The sequence below is a fragment of the Eriocheir sinensis genome, chromosome 41, assembly GCF_024679095.1.
Source record: "Eriocheir sinensis breed Jianghai 21 chromosome 41, ASM2467909v1, whole genome shotgun sequence".
NCBI lineage: Eukaryota > Metazoa > Arthropoda > Malacostraca > Decapoda > Varunidae > Eriocheir > Eriocheir sinensis.
In genome coordinates this window covers 8031510-8054658 of record NC_066549.1, presented here as the reverse complement: position 1 = coordinate 8054658, position 23149 = coordinate 8031510, and the positions used below count along the sequence as shown (strand labels likewise).

The 23149-nt window shown below is 40.6% G+C and overlaps 2 protein-coding genes across 3 annotated transcripts in view; one reads left to right on the top strand and one right to left on the bottom strand.

Moving 5' to 3' along the window:
- The first annotated feature begins 40 nt into the window (after positions 1-40).
- Positions 41-19364, top strand: LOC127009614 (pre-mRNA-splicing factor RBM22-like). The gene is made up of 4 exons (XM_050882836.1): positions 41-207; positions 8273-8388; positions 13413-13527; positions 16641-19364. The coding sequence occupies exons 1-4, from the start codon at positions 154-156 to the stop codon at positions 17826-17828; spliced, it is 1473 nt and encodes a 490-aa protein (XP_050738793.1). The 5' UTR covers positions 41-153; the 3' UTR covers positions 17829-19364.
- The window catches only part of LOC127009613 (uncharacterized), a 20439-nt gene continuing 15277 nt past the window's right edge, over positions 17988-23149 (bottom strand). Inside the window, exons 3-4 of one of the 2 annotated variants that reach the window (XR_007762112.1) lie at positions 20036-22645; positions 17988-19775 (exon numbers count right to left, since the gene is read on the bottom strand). The gene's annotated coding sequence lies outside the window, so the exon portion shown is untranslated. Of the gene's footprint in view, positions 22646-23149 lie in introns of both variants that reach the window. The other variant, XM_050882834.1, reaches the window with a different exon arrangement.

Sequence of the window (23149 nt, the reverse complement as noted above, 5' to 3'; positions counted from 1 at the left end):
AAGAGAAATGTGAGATATATGAGCCGTTACAAAGGCAGAGGCACTCCCACGCCCACTCTGGACTGGTAACATTGGCACTGGTGGAAGCACTGACGGAAGAGTGGAGGTCCCGCTTGTGTGTGGCGCTGCCTCGTCCACCTCCACCCCGTCATCATGGCTATGTCCAAATCCACCAACACTTACAACCGGCAAAACTGGGAGGACTCGGTAAGTATCTCCAACCAGACCAGTGCTAATATATGACCACTTGACCTCACCACCGCTGTGACCATGATATTTACCTTTATTTATTGGCAATGATTTATTTTTCCTTTTACTAACCAAAAGCACCACCTAATCAGTCCCCACCACCGATGCCAATATATCACCACCCGACCCCATCCTCACCACCACCACCAAACCCAGTCCCCACCACCACCGATCCCAGTATATCACCACCAGACCCCATCCTCACCACCACCACCACCAAACCCAGGCCCCACCACCAATGTCAGTATATCACCACCCGACCCCATCCTCACCACCACCACCAAACCAAGTCCCCCACCACTGCGGTGGTGGTGCGCCACGGTGCCCGGCCGTTCGTGAAAGAGCAAATTTCCGGATTATATCAGTGCCACGAGAGTTTAAACCCATTTCTACATATACAAAACAACACAAGAAGGCTCACAGATTGTGATAGAAGGCAAGATGAGTCGCCAACAAGTGAGAGGAGTGAGAGGGAAAGGTGAAAAGAGTGATGCCGACTGCGAAGAGGTAAACAAAAACAAGACCGGTGGAAACAGAGGAGCTACAGCGGCTGGGGGCGATATTTCTGTAAAACCGGTGAAGTATGATTGTGGTATTTGTAATACAGAGGTAGCTATTGATGCACTAGCTGTTGAATGTGATCTGTGCAAGATATGGTGCCACATAGCTTGTGACAATATGCCCATAGAGATGTACAACTACATGGTGAAATCGAATCAACAGGTAACCTGGTACTGTATTAATTGTAAAAGAGGTGGGGCCAAACTCCACAAAGCTCTTAAAGAGTTAAGGGAAAGAAACAAGGAGGTGATTGATCGGCAGACTGTTCTTGAAGGCAAGTTTGGAGACGTAGTAGATTATGTTAATGAGCAACGGAATACACTGAAAACTATGGAGACCAGACTGGGTACTGTAGAGGCTCAAGCACTAACTTTGGTAGAGAAAGTGGAAATAAACACTAAGGACTGTGGTAACCTGGAGGGTAGGCTAGGCAATCTCGAGACTAAGGTCGTAATAGTGGAAGACAACTTAAACAAGTGTCTTGACAAAAAAACTAGGGACAACGAATCTGGGACAAATGAACAAGGACCATCACTTCGGGATATAATGAATGAAGAAATGCAACAGTTTCAGAAAAAAATGGAGGAAAAGGAGAAAAAGTTGAGGGAAGAGGTTAAAGCAAACCAAGATTAAAAAATCAGAGAACTTAAGGATGAGGAAGCCAGGAGGAACAACATTGTAATATATGGTGCTCCAGAGAGTAAGGAGAAGGAAGGATCAAAAAGATGGGATGATGACCATCGATTCATAGTGACGTTGTTCCAGGACACAATGGAATTAGATATGAGAAGCATTGGTCCAAAGAGAATGTTTAGGATGGGCAAATTAGATGAAAATGCTGAGAGACCTAGACCTCTTCTGTTGGAGTGTGATACCTTGGTAGCCAAAAATGAAGTGTTCCAGAATACAGGAAAGCTTTCAGCTAAGGATGAGTACAAGGGCATATACCTGAAACACGATCTTACATGGACCCAGAGGAATAGATTCAAAGAGCTCGTGGATGAAGCTAAGAAAATGGAATCAGAAGATGAGTCAGGAAATTTTATATTCAGAGTGAGAGGTCCACCAGAGAAAATGGTAGTGAAAAAAATAAGGAAATTAAGGTGATTGTCAGAGCTAAAGGTAATAGAAACTTAAAGGAAAATAGGAGTATACTGAAGTCAAATAGGGGAAAACAATTCTCATGTTGGTACACTAATGCGGATATATTGACAAATAAAATGGAAGAACTACGGGTGAGGGTTGGACAAGAAGTGCATACACCAGATTTTATAATGATTAATGAAGTAAAGCCTAAGAACTTTAGATATATTGTAACAGAGGCAGAACTTAAAATAAGAGGGTACAATATATTCACTAACTTATCTTGCAATGATGGAAGAGGGATTATAATGTATATTAAAACGGGTATGACAGCAAGAGAAGTGATATTTCGGACAAACTTTCGGGAGTCACTATGGGTTGAGTTACAGCTTGAAAAAGAAGATGTGCTTCTCATAGGATGTGTCTACAGAAGTCCTATTAGTGACCAATTAAACAACGGTAATTTAAACGAACTTTTAAGAAATGTCTCGGAGTATAAGGCAACTCATACTCTTATTACAAGGGATTTTAACTATCCTAAAATAAATTGGGACAACTGGACAACAACTGGTGAGGAACATAGTGAGGAATTCAGATTCGTGGAAACCCTCAGAGACACATATTTGTTCCAACATGTTACAGGACCTACAAGAGCAAGAGGGAGTGATTGTCCAAAACTATTGGATCTTGTCCTTTCCAATGAGGAAGGAATGGTAGAAGACATGAAGGTATCTTCCCCACTAGGAAAAAGTGACCATAGCATCCTAGAATATCAGTACAATGCCTAGGTACACAACTAATAGCACCACACTCCGAAAAATCTTCTTATATGACAAGGGTGATTACAATGGTATGAAAGAGGAAATAACTCAAGACTGGAAGAACTCAATTCTATCTTTGAGAGGAACTGAAGAGAAATGGTGCTTATTCAGAGACAAGCTTAAAAATCTGGAAAGTAAGTTTGTACCAGTGAAAATGTTGAAAGAGGACAATGACAGAAAGGAAAGACATACCCCTCTAGACCGTGAAACTCAAGAAGCTATAAGGAAAAAACACAGATGTTGGCAAAGATATTTGGAGACACGGGAAACGGATAAATACCAAATTTTTGCTCACCAAAGGAATAAAGTAAAGAAACTAGTTAAAAGATCACAGAGGATCAAGGAGCAAAGAATCACCAGGGAAGTAAAATCAAACCCTAAGAAATTTTGGAGATATGTCAAAGATAAATTAAAAACGAAGACGGGAATAGGAGAATTGAGGGAAGAGGTAAGCGGGGAAACACAGTATGCCAGATCAGATATTGACAAGGCACGAGTGCTCTCCGAATTCTTTGATAAAGTTTATACTGTGGAGCCTGACATAGGAGACAATCAGGACCTACAGCTTATGGACACAACAATGATCAGACAAATACCTGACAGCACAATTCACATAGATGAGGTGAGAAAACAACTACAGAAACTCAAAACTGACAAGTCCCCGGGTCCCGATTGTATCCACTTAAGAATCCTGACCGAGTTGAAAGATGAGCTGGAAGGTGTAATATTGGATATTTTTAACTCGTCACTGCATGAAAGTAAATTACCAAGTGACTGGAAGACTGCCAATGTTAGCGCAATATTTAAGAAAGGTGACAAGACTGAGCCAAGTAACTATCGACCAGTAAGCCTGACTTGTGTGGTGTGTAAGATTATGGAGGCAATTGTGAGAGAGAAAGTAATGAAACATTTGATGGAGCAAAAGTTACTATCATACAAACAGTTTGGTTTTATCCCAGGACGATCCACGGTTCTACAAATGCTTCATGTGATGGATGAGTGGACAAAAATTTTAGATGAAGGAGGTGAGGTGGACGCAATTTATATGGACTTCCAGAAGGCCTTTGATAAAGTGCCTCATCAACGTCTCTTGAAGAAGGTAGCAAACTATGGGATAACAGGAAGCATATACCAATGGATATCAGGTTTTCTAAAAGAGAGAAAGCAGAGAGTTCACTTAAAGGGAGTATATTCTAAATGGAGTAAAGTAGTAAGTGGAGTTCCACAAGGCAGTGTGCTGGGACCAATCCTTTTTGCCCTATATATTAATGACCTGCCAACGACCGTTAAATCAAGTCTTTATCTATTTGCGGATGACACAAAAGTGTACAGGAGGATCGCATCACTACAGGACCAGTGCTTACTGCAGGAAGACCTAGAACACCTCATGAAGTGGTCGGAAGATAATCTGCTGCCTTTTCATCCGGAGAAGTGCATACACCTTAAAATACACAGCAGGCATTGAGCTACAAGGGACACATCATACTATCTCGGAGGGGAAGGGCCAGGTAGACGAGAGGTTAAGAAGGTTGCGAGAGAGAAAGACCTGGGAATTACTACTGACGAACTTTTGTCATTTGAAGGTCACATGTCCGAAAAAGTCAACAGAGCCAATCAGGTAATGGGGCTAATACGACGTACATTTGCTGCTCTGGATGTTACTACTTTTAGATGTCTCTTCAAGTCCATGGTAAGACCTCATCTGGAATATGCACAATCTGTTTGGTCTCCCTACAAGAAGAAGGACATCTGCACAGTTGAAAATGTTTTGAGGAGAGCCTCTAAGTTGGTACCAGGGATGAAAAATCTTTCGTATGAAGATCGTCTGAAACAGTTAGATATACCAACAATGGCATACAGACGAGCAAGGGGGGATATGATTGAGGTATATAAAATCCTCAATGGAAAATATGATGAGGAGGTAACCATACATTTGGAGAGGCACACAGGACCAACACGAGGAAACAACTTGAAACTTAGTAAGACTAGATCTAGGACTCAGAAGAGGCAAATGTTTTTCAGCTGCAGAGTTGTGGATGCCTGGAATAGTCTTCCTAATGATGTCATAGAGGCAGTGAGCATAGCATCCTTTGAAAAGCGATTGGACAAGTTTTGGGCGGATCAACCAATCAAGTACAATTGGGAGGATAACCACCAGTGCCCACCACCGTAGTATAAGTTTAAACAGTGACGACACAGAGGATCTGGATATAGAGGCCTAGTAGGCCTGCGTCCAGTATTTCCGTAAGGTTCCGTAAGGTAAGGTAAGGTTGATGCCAATATATCACCACCCAACCCCATCCTCACCACCACCACCAAACTCAGTCCCCACCACCAATACCACCACCGATGCCAATATATCACCACCCAACCCCATCATCACCACCACCACTACCACCAAACCCAGTCTCCACCATCAATACTGTAGTGCGGCGACTATTCCTGATGAACGAGCCTCCCATAACCCACTTAGCCAGTGGGGTACCTCTTTGGCCGACTCGGTAAGGAGTGGCTCTCCCATCACGTTGGTCGTAGGTTCAATCCCAGGCAGCCAGCGAATATCCTCACCTTGTCTTGATTTATTTCTCGTGTGTTTCGATACACGCAGAAGACGTGTAGGGAAAATAGAAAATGTGAAAATAAACTCCCGGGGCATGACAGTGGTGGCATAGTGGTGGGCATCCTATCCTGCAGTTCTGTTGAGTTTCCCCGAAGGGGTAACAGGCAGGATGGCCCATGCTCCGAGGGTAATAGAAAATGGGAAGTGTAGGAGGTATGTCTCTACGGGGACATTGTGAAATATTACACCAAAATTGGTCACAGTCTAAGGTCTCAACACACAAAAATTAATCTACATAGAGGAGAAAGTCGTGTAGTGCGGCGACTGTGCCTGATGAACGAGCCTCCCATAACCCACTTAGCCAGTGGGGGTACCTCTTTGGCCGACTTGGTAAGGAGTGGCTCTCCCATCACGTTGGTCGCGGGTTCAATCCCAGGCAGCCGGCGAATACCCTCTCCTGGTCTTGATTAATTTCTCATGTGTTTCGATACACGCAGAGGATGTGTTGGATAATAGAAAAAGAGAAAATACAGCTCCTGGGGCATGGCAATACCACCACCAATGCCAATATGAATATATGAATGTAAGAGGTTTGCAAAAAGCCCACTGGCCTATACTTGGCAGCCCTTGTCTGTCTACCGCGAGTGGCAGTGTAGCGCCTATCATCCGCCTCCCCAAGCCTATCTAATCTCTTGAATGCAGTAATCTTGCCACATCCAGCTATTACACAGCCACCCAGCCTATTCCACTCGTCAACTACCCTGTATCCCACCTACTACTTCCTACCAAATCTTTTCATTCATAAACTTATCTAAACTTTTTTTGAACACATTTAAACTACTGCTGTATACTACCTCCCCTGGCAATGCATTCCAGAAATCTACCATCCTATGGCTAAAGAAATATTTTTGTAAATCCAACCTACACCCTTGTTTCCTAATTTTCCAATCATGACCCCTAGTCCTGTTTCCCTCCTCTAGTGTAAAGAAACTATCCACATCTAAGTAATCACAATCTGAAAACATTTTATATAGCTCTATCATATCCTCCCTTAGACATCTCTCAAATGAAAACATATTTAACTCTTTTAACCTCTCCCAATACTCCAGGTGCCTCATTGCTGGTATCATCCTAGTTGCTCTTCTCTGAACTGCTTCTAACAGATTAACATCCTGCCTATAATGTGGTGACCAAGCTTGTATACAATATTCTAAATGAGGTCTAACATGTGCATTATATAAACTACGTATGACCTCCTTGCTTTTTTAACTAACATTTCTATTTATAAACCCTAGGATCCTATTTGCCCTATTTCTCACTTGTAAACACTGCTCTGAGAATTTCATAGTCTTATCTATCACTTCACCCAAATCCTTCTCATTCTCAACTGCCTCTAACCAAACTCCTTTCATCTCATACCTAAAATTCATATTGTCTTTACCTATATGCACAACCTTAAACTTCTGGGAGTTAAACTCCATCTGCCACCTATCTGCCCATACTACCATCCATAGACTATATACCATCCTTTCCAAGTCCCTTTGCATCCTATAATTATCCTGAGCAACCTGTACTGTACTAGCTATCTTGGTATTATCTGCAAACTTTGATATTTTACTACTAATCCCTATATCTAAATCATTAATATATACCAAGAACAAAAGTGGCCCTAGCACTGATCCCTGAGGTACCCCACTAACCACTTCCTTCCAGCCAGACTTGGCACCATTTAATTCTACTCTCTGTTGGGGGCTGATATACAAGATGGGCACCATACCATACCATAATATATACGTATATATATATATATATATATATATATATATATATATATATATATATATATATATATATATATATATATATATATATATATATATATATATCAGAGCTGGGCGCGTTACTGGATATCGGGTAGTCCGGTACCGCTCCTCCGCACCTCGAAACACATATAGTCCGTACCTGTACTTCCGCGCCTAAATTTTTTTCACTCGTTCCGGTACCGCACCTCCGCACCTCCGGTACCGTACCCAAAACTATTAAAGCGCGCCTGAAAAATCTAGTCCGTACCTTAAAAAAAAGAAATACAAGGCAATACTGCAGCAGCATTATTATTATCATTATTATTATTATTATTATTATTACCATTATTTTTGTTATCATTATTGTCATTTTAACGCATAGAATCTCCACCACCTGAAGTAAAGTAACTACTTTTACACTCATCATAATTATCATACCTCAGTACACATGCAACACCGGGCCGTAAATCTGAATGAGTGACGTCACTCAAGTGGCGGGAAAACATGCCCTGCAGCACAGACCGCGTAAACGACCGGAAGTATTACTGCAGAGCGCGGACTGTTTGTCGTTTTCATTTTTTTTATCCTTGAAAACCTCAGGTGCGGAGGTACGGACTTAAAATACTGCCGTTCCGGACATGTTATTTCCGCACTTTTGAAAAACTTTCCGCACTTCGGACCTCCGCACCTCGTTTAAAGGTCCGCAGGTCCGGAGGAGCGGAGGTGCGGACAGAGGTACGGAAGTGCCCAGCTCTGATATATATATATATATATATATACATACACACAGTACAGTACAGTACAGTAGCCAAAATGTATATATACAGTACAGTACAGTAGCCAAATCCGCTTGGCGCGTTTTTTTTTTTTTTTTTTTTTTACAAATTCAAATACAATAATGTTCGCAATTTCTTTTATTTGTTTTGTACGTTTATTATTTATTTTATTATTATTATTATTATTAGTAGTAGTAGTAGTAGTAATAGTATTGTTATTATTATCATTATAATTAGTAGGCTAGCAGTAGTGTTCACAGGAATGATACCCCCCCCAGATCTCAATGTATTTTTGAAAGGGCACAATTTAGGTCCTGGGGGGTGGGGGGGGATTCATTCCTTCTTATATTCAATCTTTCAAATGTCTTCCATTCCAACATGTCAGTCATCATGTTTTACTAACTAAGTCTTACTTTTCAGGACTTTCCAATATTGTGCCAGACATGCCTAGGAGACAATCCATATGTTCGCATGATGCGTGATCGGTATGGAAAAGAATGCAAGATTTGTACTCGGCCATTCACTGTCTTCAGATGGTGAGTAAATCAACCGTATTACCAAAAGTTTTTGATAAAATTTCTTCTTCTGTATGTCACTTTCATCATTGCTAATTTTTTTTCAACCACGAGTATATGTACTAATCAAATATTAAGGTACTTAAAGATTGAATATTTTTCAGTAATAAAAAAAAAACTTTTTGTTAAATTGCTGCACATACTTTTTAACACATAACATGTTCAGTACTGGCCGATTTATATATTTTTGGCTCCCCCAGTACCCCCCCCCCCCCTTTTTTTTTACCCTTTCCTTGCGCGCAGTCTGGACACGACTATCCCCTCAGGCGCAGTCGAGGAGCCCAATGGGGGGGTTCTTTTAACCTCTGTATCTCAAAAACTATTCATCACAGCTAAAAACCAAAAACACCACTGGAAAGAGGAGGTCCAGATCTATAGGAGTCGGTTATGTATGCCTCTCTTGTGAACGTACATGCACGTTCAGGGAGTGTTGAATGTTAACACTTACGTCGGTGCGTGTGGGATGATCAGCCATATTGAGGTAACTGCGGACATCTCTTTTTCAGACTCTGGCAAGGGAGTATTGCCAACTGCAATATTTACAACTATTTGGTCAAAGAATCAGTCAGGTGATAGGTGAAGCTATGCAAAAATGCCGCTATATTGGGCAAGAACATCCACCAGTTACTCGTCCGTAGATTTGCCGCACTGGGCTGATATGATTTTCCACCAAATTTAGTGAAAAACCCACTCAATTGGCAATCCTGTGTTGTGAGAATTAGTGTTGGAACACTCTCATACGCGGGAGATTTGAGTGCAGCTGGAGCTCGCAGTGAGCGTTTAGCGCCGCCAGCAAATACGCCTAACGCCAGCTGCAAGCGTTTAGCAATGAAAGGGTTAAAAATGTTCCATGTCATGGAAAATGTGGAAATAATAAGAAAACATGTCATGGACCTATTTTTCGCAAAACTCTATGCAGTGTTACCACGGTGTGGCTGGAAACTGCCCCTGTGATGGTTTATGGAGGATTTGACAAGTGATAGAGGCCAGGTACCCCATTCTTGTTGCACACAGGTGTAGATTACTCCAGAGAGCACGATTTCATGGGGTATAAGTGTGGGATTTTCAGAATTTTAGCTCACTCGTACACATATAATACCTTACACAAATGGTATTTTCTACAATAAAAAATTTCCAGTCTGAGAGTGCTTCCACGTCTTCTTCAGATGAGGAAACCTCAAACTCACTGTCTATCGCCATAGCCGTGGCTGTGGCTAGGAATGGGCTGCTGCGACATTGTTTACACTTGGTCTTGATCCTGATCTTAATGTCACAGGTGGCTTGGGATTCCTCCCCAGCTTGGGTAGTGTTGCCAATGCTACAAATGCACTCGTGCAGTGTGGACATTGTCTACAGCAGTCTCTGTAGCAAAAATAACCCCGCTACATCGACTGTACCAGTGTTTAGTAAGCACGACGTGCATACGCATCGCCAGTATTTCCTGCATCCATAGATGCTGACGTGTATATGTGTTGCCAGTACGGTACGGGTTAAGTCGTGCAGTTAATAAGAAAAATATATAACATACCTAGTTTTGTTTTTTATATGGTTGAAATTATATGTAAGGTAGACCACATTATGTTTTCCACTTGCATTCCTTGAACTGATTACTGATGAGCATTTGATAATAAAATTAATGTAATAATCATATAAAATCATGGATGTCATCAAAACTATTCTGCCTCCATTAGGTTCATACTCAAGAGTCTGAAATATGATGCTTTCATGAACTCATGACTGACTGCAACATATGAGGCCTTGCACGTTAGATGGGCCACACACCAAAATGATAAATGTGAACAAACACGCTCAGAATCCAGCAAAATTCTGACAATCATCCTTTTTTTTTTTTTTTTTTTTATGCTAAGGCAATAAACTTAATCTTAAAATGACCAGAAGACATTCAGGATCATGGTGGTGCTTATTAGAGTTTGATATGACATTCAGTGTAGTTTAGTTATATGTTACAGATTTGTAATTTACACCAAATTTTAAGTGCGCCTTCAGTGAATACTTCTTATAACAGTGATGTTTCATGATTAGTTGATCATAAAAACACAAAATAAACAATACTTTTAATAATATAAATTGAAAAAATGGTGGGGAAAGTTTGCAACGGCATAAGGGTTGCTTGTCCAACTATACTCATACCATCCCACCACTAGCCACTGGAGCACTTCTAACACTCACCACAAACATTATTGTTATTAGTATTATCATTATTATTATTATTATTTTAATTAGTAGTCATATTGTCTATTCCACCTCAAGTGACAACAAATATGAAGAAACTGTAGTAAAATAAGGAAGCACTGTTGAGTGCCCACTCTTCAACAGGTTTTGCCCAACTCCCATCAGTTTAGCTGTAACCAATTATCAACAACAGTGCTCTTCCTACATTGTCTATAGGCAAGGTCTTCTTGCCTGAATCATTGCCACCTGAGGTGGAATAGACTATAGTAGTTGTAGTAGTAGCAGCAAGCAAAATGGCGCCACTATAAACACTGGCCTGTGCCATAATGGGCTGGGGCTGACCACCAGGCCCACCAAGAAAGCCTACCAGCGATATAGGTGAAACGAAAAAAAAAAATATCGGTATCAGTAGTAGTGGTGGTGGTAGTAATAGTAGAAGTAGTAGTAGTAGTAGTAGTAGCAATAGTAGTAGTAGTAGTGGTGGTAGTAGTAGTAGTAAGGGTAGTATGATTATTATTATTAGTAGTAGTAGTAGTGATAGTAGTAATAATAATAATAGCAGCAGTAGTTGTAATATTAGTCATAGTAATAGTAGTACATAGTAGTAATGTTATTATCATTATTATTATTATTAGAATTAGTAGTAGTAGCAGTAAGAACATGAGAAAGTAAGTAGTATGCAAGAGGCCAGTAAGCCTGTACAAGGCAGCTCCTGTGAACCTAGCCCCACCTAGCATCACTATCCATGACTTTTTCTAGTTTATTTTTTAATGTGACTGTCGTACTGGCACTCACAATATGACTGCTAAGCCTGGTCGACTCATCCACCGCTCAGTTGGTAAACAGTTTTTGCCTATGTCCTTGTTGAATCTGAATTTATCCAGTTTAAACTCATTACAACATCTGCCTGGTTCTCTTACCATCCGAACTTTATTAATATCCCCCGTATTAACCCATAGATCAGGGGTTCCAACCTTTTTGTTCCCCTGTACCCCTTGGGCATTTTTATAGGTTCCCTTTTACCCCTAAAAATTTAGGATAAAAAACACATTACATAGACACATTACATAGACTGGATGGGCAGCCCTTTTACAGTGAAATATTTCTGTCAGCAGTGCGTTATGTCTGCATCGATTTTACTTTTACCTTTTAATAGACTTTCGACACTACCTACAGTGTTCAAGGGGATGCTCATCCTCTCCCAAGCGAAAGTTAAAACTGTAATAGAGCACTATACTTCATATCTCGGTTTTGGCCAGGGTAGCACAAGCGGCCCTTCTAACACAGAGGGCCTTATATGTCGTGTTTTATAGATGTTCTTGCTCCCAAATATTGATGAACTATGTTAGTAGGATCTCTGCTTTGGCTGTATTTAATTTGAATATTGATTATCATAAATATGGTGATTATTCATAAATATGATACTAACATTAATGATAGTAATAATAACTTTCCATGCTAAGTAGATTATAAAACAAAGCCATATGGATTTTCAAAAGACATGCTTATTTGGTAGATTAGTAGGCTAGTGGGCTTCACGATGCCAACATAGGTGACACTATATATTCTACAGGTGGTTGCAACTTACGACCTATGCAACTTACAACTCATTGACTTTATGACCGCTAGTACGACAGTTTCAGCCCCAGCTCCTGGCGCTACAGGGAGCTGGAGCCACTCACATTCCGCAGCTCAGTTAGAAACAGCCGTGGGTAGAGCACACTTCTTCTGAGTCTGTTTTTGTCTTTTGTCTTTGATTTTTTCTTCAACTCCCCCTCCCCCTCCCCCCCTCCCCAAATTAAAAATGTACCCCCCCCCCTCAAAACACATACACAGACCTTCAAAAGCACACACAGGCAGAAAAACCACCCACACTCAAAAAAACTCTGAAATCTCACTACTTCCTCCAGCCCTCCCCTGCCCTACACTGCCTTGGCCGGCTACAATGCCGCAACATGCATCACCCATTTTCTATGTGTTTTCTTGGTCTTCGGCAGTCTTTAGTGGTGTCTCAGAACATAGAGACCATTCATCATGCCATACTAGGCCTCAGACACCTCTGGAAGGCTTTAGAATGGCAGAAAGTGGCAAAATAAAGGTTGTGTTTGGTTTGCTGGATAGGTGCGGCGGCCATCTTGTCTAAGTTGTCAGTCTCTTCTTCTTTGTGTTGTAATTATTTTGGTTTTTATTTGTTTTGATGACCGAAAATACATGATAAAAATATGAATAATGTTTTCATGGGTTCAAGTTATGTTTGGTAAGTGCAAAACACTTCCCAAACATAACTTTTTTATGTTTTGGGGGCTGTTTGATAATCTGCCATTCATTAAACCTTCGTTTTCAATTGACAATTTTCAATGACTGAAAATGCTGAATAGTAACATAGGCTAATTTACGACCAGTCGGTCGTAACTAATCGAGGTCGTAAGTTAACAACCACCTGTACTGGGGTTCATAATGCCAACATCAGCATCACTGTACTGAAGAGGTTATTAACAGATAGGGTAAATCTTAGCCTCTGCTGACATTATCAGATTTTTATTCTCATGACTTTCCTTGTTTACTTTTACTTGGTTTATACTACCAAATGGTTCCCTTCAATAAAGTTAATATTAAAAAAAATAGCTGTTGGCAGAACTTGAACCCAGAGTATACTGTCCCACTTACTAGTGCTTATATCACATTACTAAGACAGTTATTCCAACAATTACACTAATTTTAATATCTTTTAGTTTTCTAATCCTCAAGATTAGGTGAGTCATCTTGAAATATGCAATATTTCCTATTTACAGGTGTCCAGGGGCAAGAATGAGATTTAAGAAGACTGAGGTATGCCAGACTTGTGCAAAAATTAAGAATGTATGTCAGACATGCCTTCTGGATCTTGAATATGGCCTTCCAACTCAAGTAAGTTTCATTTTCACTTTAGGAAATATGGAAAACATTTTAACTGAACTGCTTTATGTATTTGCTCTGCCATGTTATAAAAAGAGAAGAATGGCATTGAGACTGGCAGTACTTTCTAAGTACTGGTTGGTACTGCTAGGGGTACCACCACTACTTTTTCAGCCATTTTCTTAGTGGTAGTGATAGGCAATACTTTTTGGTGATAATGTGCAGCAACAACAAAGAAGTGTCAACAAAAATGTCTTGCTTTTCCACAGTTATGTAGATTTGTGTTTGTGTGTGTGTGCGCACACTATATATGCTTTGGTGTTTAATGCACTTCTATTTTCAAGGTTATCTTCAGGGGAAGAAAAGTTTTTATTTATTTATTTAATTTTGGGGGTCAAACATTTGCATATTAATCTCTTTATTTTTCCCTAGCATACTTCATAATCAAAATAATGACTCCCAATAAGAGTAAGGCACAGCACTCATTGTGAAGCAGCACATGATTCTTTATCTAGTTATTGCCAATGAGATTGAATTATTAAAAAAATATGCTAAAATTATAAGTGTGCCCCATGCTACCTTAAATTCACAGTCCTCTGTCAACAAGGGTTTGATAACAGCTTGTAGGGTACAGATACCTTATTATCTTGTTTGGAATAAAAGGAGTATTGAAGCTGGTCCAACACGGTAGCCTACGTTGGTTCACTAAATATTTGTAATTCTTTACTCAGTTCATTTGTTACACAGGTTAGGGAGATTTTGTTGGCATCATTGGACTGAGCAGTAATTTTACAACTATAGCACTATTTTCAAAACTTGATCAGGTTAAAAGATAAAGTAGTAATCATGGTGAATTTAAGTCAGAGAATAACATCTAATGTATATACCACATTTTTTAAAATCCTCCCTTGTCTCTTCTTATATCACACTTTACATAAAATCTGAAAGTGTCATTGTATTTAAGAACATTTTGTGCACAAGAACAAATATTTTGTTCTAAAATTGATTCAATAATGGCTGCAAATATCAAAATAAGCAGAAAGTTATGTTTTTCTCTGACTTTTATCGACTTACTGACAGGAGATACTGTTTGTGCTCCATTTCATTTAACCCTTATTTTTGTATATTTTTGCTTACTTTAGTTATATATTTATTCCAATGCAATGCAGAATTTCCTCAGGAAGATAATACTGACCTCAGTCTTTCTTCATGTCAAATGTAGTGTCAGGAAATCAGGTTGGGGTGAAGTGTGTTCAGTCATTGGCTTGGAGTGGTGGTGGCACCAAGGCCTTGTATCCCGAAGCCAGCCTAAGATTCACTCTAGTCTATAACTCAAACTCTTTGCTTTGACAGTTCACTGAGTGGCCACATGTGGCACTGCCTGTATAGCCAACATGGTCCATTAAAAACTGCTGTCTGCAACAAGGTTAATAATATGAAACTATAAGTCAACTAAAATTGATGGCATTCATCATTGTTGGTGCAAATTGTTGATACAAGCAACTGTTTCCTTCTGCTAGGTTATTATGTATTGTCCATTAACCCCTTCTTTACTGAATGTGTGTTTTGATATACAAGCATGCATCACATGAAAACGGCCACGCCACACCGGAACTGCTGGTGATGTACGCTCATACACCACGTAATGAATGGTAGAATTTGGGCCTCAGGGGAGGCCGGTAACTCTGTTTCTGTGGTCTTCTTGATGGCAACTCCTCTGTGTTTTGCCAACAAAGCAGTGAGCAATGTGTGACGTTGTAATACGTCATAACACTACCGCCAATGGCTTGCTCCCTATCTATGACGTAACCTCTTTTACACCAATCATTATTCTTTATTATTACTTCAAATATATAGCATGACAATCTCCAAAGACATATGGCAATAATTACATGCCTTGAGGCGTCAGCTGCCTTTGGTTGTCTGAGAGGAAGAGCCCAGGCTATTATCCTCTCCATCATGGCGTCGCCTGCAGAGTCTTACCATGCGGACTATTTCATTCCTCATGACGCTGATTTAGAAATGTCAGACGATGGTGAGACATTGCCTGATATATCAGTGGATGACAGTGACACTGATTACGACCCTGGGAAATATAGTGACCTTGACGGCGCTGACATGAGTGATGACAGAGAGGCAGAGGGGGTGGATAGCGAGGCTACGCTTTCAGCAAGTGGTTCTCGCTCGCCATCCCCGTCACAAGCTTCCACACGTTTCCAGCTGCTGTCGGATCCATTTGCTGATGCTCGCCCAAGCGTTTTGGCTAGTGTGGAAGAGGATTTTGTTGATGTGCATCGAGGAATTGTTGTATAATAATTACCTGGGTAATAGTACATTAGCATAACACATGAAAACATATATATAGTTATTTTACTTTTTTTTGTTAACCCCTTCACTACGGCCGGCCCAAACCAGCGCCCCGCGCCGTATCCGGGATCGCCACGCGCACCAAATTTCAAATGTCGCTATTGAATATAACAATTTTTCAGCCATAAACTCAGCATAATCATCATGTATTATATATGAAAACATGCAGAATTAAATGGTGCACATAAAAACATAAATTAATTGATAATTTTGAGATGTTAGCATAAATATAGAGATAAAATAACTCGTACATTGGCTAAGGTGAGCCAGGATGCAGTATGTGCGTCCTCGGATATGGTACGGGGCATGCAAGGACGCAGTATACGTGTCCTCGTGTTGAAGGGGTTAATAGCATCACCACATGAGGTTTATGTGTTGAGCAGAATACAAAAAGATTGTAAGGAGCAAATAGTTTGGTCGCTACAATAAAAAATACACAACTCCCCGCACCGTGGGAAGTGTAGCTGTCAGGTCGGTATGTCGGGGGAATGCAATGTTTACATACACGGCGGCGCTCGGTAAAGAAGGGGTTAAATCAGACACGTCGGGTGACAGAGTTTGATAATGCACACCTCAGACTCAGGTGCTGCGACCATAGCGACAATGATCCTAAAAACTTAGAAACTCAGTCTGTGCAAAGCTTTATTAATGGTTGATTTCGGTAGGAACATACTTTTACCTCTGCCAGTAATGTAAGAAAATAGCCATTACATGTTATAAAAAGTTCATTCACTAATGTTGTCTATATTTTTCCACAGGTTCGGGACTCTGCACTAAGCTTGACAGATGAAATGCCGAAAAGTGAAGTTAATAAGGAATTCTACATTCAGAATATGGAAAAGCAGATGGCAGCAACATCTGATGGCACCACAGCAGGAGGTGCATTAGGCAAGGCTAAGAGTCATTCAGAAATGCTTCTTAGGCTGGCTCGTACTACACCATATTATAAACGCAACAGGCCACACATCTGTTCCTTTTGGGTAAAAGGTGAATGTAAGAGGGGAGAAGAATGCCCTTACCGCCATGAGAAACCAACTGACCCGGATGATCCACTAGCAGACCAGAACATAAAGGACCGTTACTATGGTGTCAATGACCCTGTAGCTGACAAGCTACTCAAGCGAGCTGCAGCCATGCCAAGACTAGAGCCTCCTGAAGACAAGTCCATTACCACTCTTTATGTTGGAAACTTAGGTGACAGAATTGGAGAAAAGGAATTGAGAGATCACTTTTATCAGTATGGGGAGCTACGAAGTGTTAATGTAGTAGCCAAGCAACAGTATGCCTTTGTCCAATTTACATCCCGCACAGCAGCTGAATTGGCTGCAGAACGCACTTTTAATAAGCTCATTATTCAGGGTCGAAGACTAAACATCAAATGGGGTCGGTCACAGGCCAGACAAGGTGGTCTCGGCCTTGGGGGTATTGAGGATTTAGAAGGCGAAGATATCGTTCCTCAAGCATTGGAACCTGTCCCTGGCTTGCCAACACTTCCTCCCCCACCAGAAGAACTCCACAACAACTTTTTCAACTTACCCTCAACAGCTGCAAGCATACCTCTTCCCCCTGGCCAGGCCCCTGCAGTGGCTGGTACTCCCACCATTCGGCCTCCCATGCCCCCTGGCCAGACTCCTCCAAGGCCTCCTGCACCCCCCCCTGGCAGCCTCCCTGGTGGCCCCCCTCCTCTTGGTGGACCACTTGGCCCTCGTCCTCCAGGTGTACCTCCAGCTCCACCAGGCCACCTTCCTCCCTTACAGCCTCCTCCATTTTTCCCTCCACACCTCCGTGCACCTCTTCGTCCCCCACCAGGAGTTCGTCCTCCAAGTTACTTCCCACAGCCACCTCCTATCCCTGGAGTTGGTCCTCCTCCTCCCCTGACTCATGGAATCATACACTACCCTTCACAAGATCCTACACAAATGGGGGCTAATCCTGACAAGAAGTGATGAAGATCTTATGTATTGTCATTAATATTGGATGGCTCAATCAGACATTGGCTTTATAGTTTAATTTAATACAGTGAGTCAAAATACTTCTATGTCAGTAAATGAGAGCCCCATGGTGTTAGTACTTGAAGAATGTAAATTTTTTACAATACTAATTCATCTATAAATTTCTTTTTATTTTCCAATGAACAATATTATCTTCGTTGTTAAAGCTGCCGAATCTCCATTACAATCCTCAACAGTAAAAACATACTTATAAATTCAACAATAAATACATGCTTATAAATTAAAATTATAACATGCTGATCAATTAACCCTTTCCTTGTTAAGCGCTCGCAATGAGACTATCCCCTCAGGCACGCTCGGGCACCCCAGTCGGGGAAGGGGATCGTTTTTAACTGCTGTATCTCAAAAACTATTCATCACAGCTACAAAACAAAAACACCATTGGAAAGAGGAGGCCAAGATCTATTAGATTCGGTTATGTAAGCCTCTCCTGCAAACATGCAGGCACGTTCAAGGGGTGTTTTTTTTCCGTGAGTGCGACTGGTGCTCGCAGTGAGCTTTTAGCACCACCAGCAAGTGACACTAGTGCTCGCTCTTTTAACCTCTGTATCTCAATAACTATTCATCACGGCTAAAAACAAAAACACCATTGGAAAGAGGAGGCCAAGATCTATAAGATTTGGTAAAGTAAGCCTCTCCTGTGAACGTACAGGCACGTTCAGGGGGTGTTGCCTGTGAAGACATACATTTACACATGCGTGACGGTCAGCCATAAGGCAACTACTGACATCTCTTGATGATGGGGTGCTGGCAGGGCAGTATTGCCAACTGCAAAATTTACACCTATTTGGTCAAAATATGTCATGTGATAGGTGAAGCTATGCAAAAATGCCGCTATATTGGACAACAACATCACCAGTTGCTCGTCCGTAGATTTTCCGCGCTAGGCTGATATGATTTTCCACCAAATTTTGTGGAAAACCCACTGAATTGGCAATGCTGTGGTGTGAAAAATAGTGTTGGAACACTCATACGCGGGAAATTTGAGTGCGACTGGAGCTCGCAGCAAGCGTTTAGCACCACCGGCAAGTTACGCTAGTGCTCACTGCGAGCATTTAGCAACAAAACGGTTAATATTCATAACCTATTCAAAATTGGTATAAACATTCATAGGTAGGTAGTCATAGGTGCTCCTACAACCAACAGCGGTGGGGGACCAACACAAAAAAACAACATAATAAAAAAATGGCAAAATAGTAAATAGTTTGGAATTATTAACTTGGAAAGATAGACCTACTGGAAGCTGAAAAGGAAAGGATCAGGGTGTGATCAGAAGCAACCACTAATACCAGATGATCGTATCACACTATATACTTGGTTTCATGGACGAAATACAGGTTGTGTGAAAAACCTGTAATCTGAATTTTCAGTATTTTTTTTCCATTATATATATATATATATATATATATATATATATATATATATATATATATATATATATATATATATATATATATATATATATATATATATAATATACCTGTGATTTTTCACTCACCGTCAAAAGGCCTAAGACTACCCACTTGCTGTCCTGAAGACCACCCATCAACCCAGACTTTAGAAGAAGCTGTACAGCACAAGTGAAATCAAGAATGAGCTCCAGGGGTCAGCATGAGCCAATAATAATGGCGCCACTAAAAACAACTGCCTGCGCTATGACGGGCTTGGGCTGGCCATCAGGCCTCTATGCATTAGCATACCGGTGGTATAGGCCACATTTAAAAAATTAAAAAAAACTTCCAAAGCTTTGCTTTCTTGTCTCTAAAGCTTAACAAACCATCTTTAACAGGAAAGTTTTTAACCCCTTCAGCATGGTATCACCTGTTTTATTTGTTCCGGAATTTTGCTCACCAACCAACACTCGTAAACCAAAACAAATTTCTGCATTTATATTAATGTGTATCCCATTAATGCATCCCTTATGTCAAAAAATATTAAGAAAAAAATCATTTTTCATATTTTATACAGAATAAAAGTAATTTTACTAACAAATAGCAATGATAAAAATATAAATAATATTGTATAATATATAAATGATATAGTAATAATGTAGTGCTGACAACACAAAGATCGCACACTAGAGCACATACGTAAGCGGACACAAGAGCTCGGGTGCTACTTCTGCGAGTGTACAACGCGACCTGAAGACTGTCACACTGGACATTTCCCTCCAACCATTAGAGCTAGGACCAACCGCAGTTTCCTGTATGCCCAACCAGGAGAGAGTTGTTGGTTTGGGTAAACATTCCTGTCTAACCTTCTTTGAAGCCATGATCATACTCACAATCGCTTTTACCTTATATTTAACTGAACAAAGAAGTCCATAATTTGAGAAACAGCACCACAAACCACAGCAGCCCTTACTGTTGTAACCCAAACACTGGCGCCATGTAGATACAGGACGAATGGTTTGTTTGTGTCGTTGATACAGGCAACCGACTTTTGTCGTGTGTGATGCACACCCAGAAAAGTTGGGGTTGCCAGTTGTACATACTGCAAAGGCAGTAGGAGGAAAAAAGACCAGTGTAACAGCAGCTTCAGATCCCATTCCTAATGTTTTCCGCTCTTGAGTGCTCTCGTCTTACGGCGAGCAAAGGGAACCCACGCTCCTGTCTTTGACTTGTACAGGCAGGATGCTCATACACCAAGTCACCGCTTGTAAATCAAGGCATTTTTAATGATTTTTCATTGCTCGTAAATCAAAACACTCGTAAATTAAGGCACTCATAAGCCGAGGTATTACTGTACTTGTGTCTATAAGGTTTGTCAGTGTTATTATACATATTTTTAAATTTCTGCAACTTGTAACAGACTTTCAGCATTAACCCTTTCGTTGCTAAACGTTCACAGTGAGCACTAGCGTAACTTGCCGGTGGTGCCAAATTGCTGTGTGCTCCAGTTACACACAAATTTCCTGCGCACGAGTGTTCCAACACTATTTCTCACCCCACTAAATTAGGTGGAAAATCATATCAGCCAAGAGCGGAAAAGCACGGAAAATCTACTGCGAGTAACTGGTGGCTGTTGTTGTCCAATATAGCGGCATTTTTGCATAGCTTCACCTATCACCTGACTAATATTTTGACCAAATAGTTGTAAATTTTGCAGTTGGCAATACTACCCTGCCAGCAGCCCATCAAGAGATCTACTAAGTATTTGCCTCACTATAGCTGACCGTCGTGCATGAATAAATGTACGTCTTCACAGGCAACTCCCCCTGAACGTGCCTGTGCATTCGCAGGAGAGGCTTACATAACCGAATCTTATAGATCTTGGCCTCTTCTTTCCAATGGTGTTTTGTTTTGTAGCTGCGATGAATAGTTTTTGAGATACAGTGGTTAACCCATACAGCATCAGATACGTACGACATACATATTATTTTTTAATACCATTGAGCATCAGATACGTACATCGTACGTATTTAATGTATTATTTTTTCCCGTTGCTGGAGTGTGTCAAGGGTGATTTTTGTGTTGGTGCCCTAGTAGACTGATCCTTTGGGAATACTGACCACCCAATATATTTAATTTATTGCCATAACTGGCAAGCCTGGCAGCCATTATTCTGGGTACAATTTTTTTATTTGCTTGGATGTTGGAGGTGGTTTTGGAGATCGTGATGTGGAAACTGAAGGGGTTGGTGGTTGGAAAGTGGTATGACAGTGTTGTGGGTGAGGTATAGTTGGTATACCGACGTCCAGAACCAGCAATTTTGTACCGCCATTTTTGCATGAGCGAACACTCTTGTGGGCGACTGTACATTGAACTATCAAAACGCTCAAAATGAGTTACTCTCTAACAATATATATAAGTCTGTGCTAAATATGTCGAGAGAAAACGATTTTCTCTGATACGCACATACAATCCAAGAAAGTCTACTGCAATCAATACGACCATTTTGCCTCACAAATCGACAAAAAATGGCCCAAAACATCAACTTCTAGGCGATGGTAAGCCAAAAGACGTTACATCTCTTCATTTTTCATGGATTTCAGCTGTTTTATGGAAAAAATAAATAAATAAATAAATAAATAAATAAATTTACTCCGACACTAGGGTGGGGAGGAAATTACAAAATACCAAAATGCTGTACGGGTTATAAGCGATCCCCCTCCCCCTGCTGGGCTGTCCGAGCGCACTGGGGGGGATAGTCTCGTTGCGAGTGCTTAGCAAGGAAAGGGTTAAGCCTGTGATGGGTAAGAACTCTTTACCCCGAATATAAAGCAGCTGTGTGGCCCACACATTCATAGCTGGATGTACTATTCATGTGTTACATCACACCACACACTGGTGATAAAAATAGGTTCCTCACATATACATGAATTTGCATATGCTGAACACAGACATCAAGAATCTGGCATATAATTAATTCAAGTGTTTAAAAGCATAAATTATAACATCGCACTTTTTGTGCTGTCACCATTTTAAAACCACACCAAACTGTCATAAGATGATAGGTATGACACACACAAATAGTTCTGTATCACATCAAATATTTACAACATTACTATACCTATTTAAGTTACTTCACTGGTAAAAAGCACTAAATAATCTCCATTCATTCATCTATAATCATTCACTAATATAGTAATATAATATCTGATGTTACTTATCAGAATTCCTCTGGAAAGGAAGGAAATACATCAGGAAAGTACTACCTACTGAGTATTAGAACTATGGAAGTAGTAGCTACAAGGTGCAAGGCTTCCATCCCTTCATAGGAGAACATGCATGTGATGGGACACACCAAATCTGAAAGAAAGAGAGATAGTAACAGAAAGGGTCGGATTAAATAAATCATTGATGAAAGAAATATAGATTTTTTTAGTAACCCTAATTACCTCCACTATATTACTGATGGCATCACCTTTTGCATCATCTAGAGAATACAACTTATGTTTACCAATGTCTAGTCTTATATTTTTTGTTATTTTACGGTAAAGTAGCCAGCTCAAGGGCAAAAAAAATAAAATAACAAAAAGTCCACTAATGTTGCACCTGTATATAGAGGACTCCTTAGTGACAATAGCAGTCAGAATTGGTAGGAGAGGTGTCTTGAAGAGGAAATACTGATGAAGGAAGCTATTCCTGGGTTTACCAGCAAAAGGGATAAAACACTAAAGACTGGGCATTAGCAAACATCCGTTGTTTGCTCTAAAAGTCATAAAGAACAATGCCACATATAATCTGGAGGTAATGAGGGCTACAGAATAATTCAACATGATCAAGGTAGGCAGGAGGTTGGTGATGAAGAGA